General features: G+C 62.7%; 1 protein-coding gene across 1 annotated transcript in view; it reads left to right on the forward strand.

Annotated features, from left to right (window-relative positions):
* Positions 1–4680, forward strand: part of LOC104997238 (cytochrome b-c1 complex subunit 1, mitochondrial) — a 9126-nt gene that overhangs the window by 4102 nt on the left and 344 nt on the right. Inside the window, exons 6-12 of the mRNA XM_010851904.1 lie at positions 504–583; positions 2532–2647; positions 2859–3002; positions 3172–3332; positions 3425–3510; positions 3805–3893; positions 4198–4273. Of these exons, the coding sequence (XP_010850206.1) occupies positions 504–583; positions 2532–2647; positions 2859–3002; positions 3172–3332; positions 3425–3510; positions 3805–3893; positions 4198–4273 (752 nt within the window). The remainder of the gene's footprint in view (positions 1–503; positions 584–2531; positions 2648–2858; positions 3003–3171; positions 3333–3424; positions 3511–3804; positions 3894–4197; positions 4274–4680) is intronic.

Consider the following 4680-nt stretch of genomic DNA (forward strand, 5'->3'; position numbering starts at 1 on the left):
GTTGTCCCCTTATTGGGGCCTGAGCAGGCCACAGCCGCAGGAGTTTGCATTTACTTGGCCAAGTGCCTGTGCTGTTTATTTTCTTAATTCACACAACTGGAGACATTTTCTGTGTTGCCACATGTTCCCCAGGAGTCTTTGAATGTTTGTGTGGTCCCCACTCAAATTGTGGGCTTTGTTTCCATGTGTGTGTCCTACGGGTGCTCTGGGGGGGTCCCTCCACGTGGCTGCTTGTCCTCTGGTAGGAGGAGCCCTGCCGCTGCCCCTGAAGCCCCCATGTCAGCCCACACCCTCCTTGGAGGGGACTCCAAGCCTATCCTGAAGTTGGACGTGAGAGGCCCCAGTGAGGGCTGCCCTCTTGGCCCCAGAGTGGCAAGTGCCAGAGATGGGGCAAGGATCCGGTGAAGCTGAGTCTCCTTGTCTGTCTCCTTCGCCCCATTTTGTGTGACCCACATCACTGCGGTCTGGGAGCAGTGTTGACCCCTTGGCGGTGTGTCTTGCAGGAAGCTGTCGCGGGCAGACCTGACTGAGTACCTCAGCCGGCATTACAAGGCCCCCCGAATGGTGTTAGCAGCAGCTGGAGGTGAGCAGTGGGCTGGTTGAAGCCCTGTGGTAATGGGGGGTGGGCTGGGCTGGGCTGCGACCTTGATTAGCAGGGCCAGGTCTCCTGGTTCTGACTGTGGGGGATCCTCCATTCCTGTGGACCCTGTTCCCTCCCTGTCCTGTCCTTGAGGGGCGTGACCTCGGTCCTGTGCTCTCTGAGGTGGGGTGGGATTCTGCTGGGCCACCTGGGGCTGCTGCTCGCGTTTCATGCACGCCTCAGTTGGCCTGCTGGCCTCTGCAGGCCTCAGGACTTTCTCAGCCTCACCTGGTCCTTGGAGACGAAGGTTGAGGCTGGGGAAGATTCAGGCCTCCAGCCTGTTCCTCTTGGCCTTGTGGGAAACCGGACGTCGAATGGTAGATGGAAAGTGCCCCGAAAGGAAGGCACGGTGTGGTCAGGGGATTTTTGTGGGGGACTCAGAGGTTAGGGTGGAGAAGGCAGTGGCACCCTACTCAAGTACTCTTGCCTGGAAAATCCCATGGATGGAGGAGTCTGGTAGGCTACAGTCCATGGGGTCGCTAAGAGTTGGACACAACTGAGCGACTTCACTTTCACTTTTCACTTCCATGCATTGGAGAAGGAAATGGCCACCTACTCCAGTGTTCTTGCGTGTAGAATCCCAGGGACGGGGGAGCCGGTGGGCTGCCATCTGTGGGGTCGCACAGAGTTGGACACGACTGAAAGCAGCAGCAGAGGTTAGGGAGGTGCTTTTGAAGTACTTGTCATTTGAACAGAGGGCTGAAGAGTGGTGGGATTTAGTTACATGGGGAGCGGGGGGTCTGCACGGAGGGGCAGAGTGGTGTCACGGGCTCTGTGATTGGAGGCTTGCTCTGCTGCCATGTGGGCTTCCCTGGTGGCTCTGCTGTAATGAATCCACCTGCCAGTGCAGGAGACGCAGGTTTGATCCTTGGGTCAAGAAGATCCCCTGGAGAAGGAAATGCAGCCCACCCCAGTATTCATGCCTGAAAAAATCCCATGGACACAGAAGCCTGGTGGGCTACAGTCCATGGGGTCGCAGAGTTGGACACTACTTAGCAACTGAACAACAGCAGCTGCTGCCATGTCGGGGCCAGAGCGGAAGCAGGCGGATGCCGGGAGGGCTTGTGGCAGGTGCCTGGTGGGAGGCGGCAGGAGGGAGAGAAGCGGATGAACTCGAAATGGGTTTGTAGATGGAAGCCTGATGGACATCTAGCCAGGAGGGGACAGGAGCGGGTCAGGGATGCCGCCCCAACTTACGGCAGCTGGCTGGACGGGAGAGACTGATAGGAGGAGCTCGGCTGGTGACCTTGGGGCTAGTGAACCAAGAGCAGTTTGAGCTCCTGACACATCAGACCTGCAGGATCTGAGGTCAAGGAAGGAAAGAATAAAAGGCAGAGGCACCTGGCGGCCTGTACCTGGGGGCGCTGCTTCCTACCACAGCACCCACTGGTCGAGAGGCTGGGGCAGCGGAAGCCGCTGGTGGAGGGGAGGTCCAGCAAGGGCATGAGACGTGAGTTTGTGACATTGCTGCTCCATGTCCCTGGCACAGGGGGCCCCAGAGCTAGTCACAGCCCTGCGTGGCGCTTCTTTGTGCCCTCTCACCTGCCAGCCCTACAGAATCTGCTTGAGGAAGGGCTGGAGGGGCGAGGCAGGACGGGTGGCCTCACGCCCAGGGCACCAGTCTTGTGTGTGGTGCTGGTGAGAGTGCGTCACGTGCTTCAGCCCGGCGTGGGCTGCTTCCTCGTGGCCGAGGTGGTGGGAGCTGTTGGGCCCTGGGGGTCTGCCCTGCCTGCCGCCGAGCTGGAGTGAGTCTGTGGAGGCTCCTCTTCCCTCACCTGGTCCTGATGTCCTGTCTTGGGGGTTCTCCCATCGAGGCAGGACATGGGGTCCTGCGCCTCTGTGTGGCGTCTCAGGCCCGGCTGACCAGTAAGCACGCTGTCCATCTCGGCAGGGCTGGAGCACCGGCAGCTGCTCGACCTTGCCCAGAAGCACTTCAGCGGGCTCTCCGGGACATACGACGAGGACGCTGTGCCCACCCTCAGTCCGTGCCGCTTCACTGGCAGTCAGGTGGGTGGGGGTGGGCGGGGGTGGCACTCCCGCGGGCCTGGCTCTTTCACGACTCCGGAGGTGCCTCGGGAGTTGGGCCGGGGTCCCGCGCCTGCTGCCTCCCAGGCACACGTGGTGACGCTCGCATGCACACGCCCCCAGCCACACTTGGCACCTTTGCTGTCGCCAGGGCGGTCTGGCTGTCCCTCAGCTTTGCCACGTCCCATTTCAGATCTGCCACCGTGAGGACGGCCTGCCTCTGGCCCACGTGGCCATCGCAGTGGAGGGGCCTGGCTGGGCCCACCCGGACAACGTGGCCCTCCAGGTGGCCAACGCCATCATCGGCCACTACGACTGCACCTACGGTGGCGGAGCGGTGAGTGGGCCAGGCGGGGACCTCGGTTCAGGGGAGAGGCGCAGCTGGGCGGCGGGCGGGGACCTCAATTCAGGGGAGAGGCGCAGCTGGGCGGCGGGCGCTCATCCTGTGGGGTTCGGGGCAGGTGGCAGAGAGGAGGGCAGGTGCTGACCACCCTGGCCCCTGGTAGCACCTGTCCAGCCCACTGGCTTCCATTGCTGCGACCAACAAGCTGTGCCAGAGTTTCCAGACCTTCAACATCTGCTACGCAGACACCGGGCTGCTGGGCGCACACTTCGTCTGCGACCACATGAGCATCGACGACATGATGTTCGTCCTGCAGGGCCAGTGGTGAGTGGCGGCCGCTGCTGCTGGCCCCGGCGGGCGGGAGGCTTGGGGACCGCAGCGTCTCTCAGGATGACGCGCACCTGCCCCTGCCCTAGGATGCGCCTGTGCACCAGTGCCACAGAGAGTGAGGTGCTCCGGGGCAAAAACCTCCTCCGAAACGCCCTGGTGTCTCATCTGGATGGTGAGTCCTGCAGCCCTGTGGCGAGGGGTGGGGTGCGTACGGGCAGTGACAGTCCCAGCTCGACCAGTGCTCCTGACCAAGACCGGCAAGGATGACGTTGGCGGTCACGTCGTGTCCCACCACTGCCCCTTCCCCAGGGGCCTGGGGTTTCAGGGACCCCTTGTGGGTGGGCCTGAGAAGCCCATGGATACAGGTCAGGTTGCACAGATGAAGATTGTGGTCTAGGATCAGGCCGAGTCAGCGCAGAACCCTGGAGGTTCGGTGTGGGCCTGTGAGCTTCCCTCCCCCTCGTAGGCACCACTCCCGTGTGTGAGGACATCGGACGCAGTCTCCTGACGTACGGCCGCCGCATCCCCCTGGCCGAGTGGGAAAGCCGGATTGCGGTAACAGGGCCCTGGGGGGAGAGGGCTTTGGGAGTCTTGAGCTGGCTGACTTGCAGAGGGTGGGGCGTTGAGGCAGACTGCTCCTGTGGGCGCCCCAGGGTGTAACCAGGGGGCAGGGCCGAGGCGTGGGTGGCTGTGGGGTGCCTGGGGCCCGTGGAAGCCTGTGGCCGGGGAGCCCTGCCGCCGTTCCCCTTTCGGGTGCGGGGTCAGCCCCTCGGTGCGTGGGGCGGTCTTGGTCGCTGGATGCTGTTGACTGGTCCCCAGGGGCCTTGCCACTCATTGTGCCCTCTGCGTCATCCTGTAGGAGGTGGACGCCAGGGTGGTGCGTGAGGTCTGCTCCAAGTACTTCTACGACCAGTGCCCGGCAGTGGCTGGATTTGGTGAGTAGCCGCTCTCTGGCCGCCTCCTCAGGCTGCTGTCTGGGCCTCCCATCTGCCTCTGCTTTCCCCCTTCCCCCAACTTTCATTGGGAGCAGCAAGTTGGGGCCCCCAAGAGGCTCTGCCCAACTGCCTGGCTGCCAGGGAGTTCTTGCTCAGAAAACCTGTCCCGGCAGCTCCCTGACTCCCTGCCAAGGTGCCTCCATCAATACCCCACACCCGCCAGGTAACGGACACCTCCGCATGTGGGGTGGGGCTCCAGAGGCCAGAGCGTGAAGGGGCAGGCTCAGCACCCCCTGGAGGAATGTTCTTTACCCTCTTTCCACTAAAGCCTGCCTTGTGCTGCTCTGGGCAGCTCTGAATGGGGCGCGGCGTGGGGCCAGGGGTACCTGTAACACACAGGTGCCCCA

The sequence above is a fragment of the Bison bison genome, unplaced genomic scaffold (genome assembly GCF_000754665.1).
Source record: "Bison bison bison isolate TAMUID 2011002044 unplaced genomic scaffold, Bison_UMD1.0 scf7180017864304, whole genome shotgun sequence".
Lineage (NCBI taxonomy): Eukaryota > Metazoa > Chordata > Mammalia > Artiodactyla > Bovidae > Bison > Bison bison.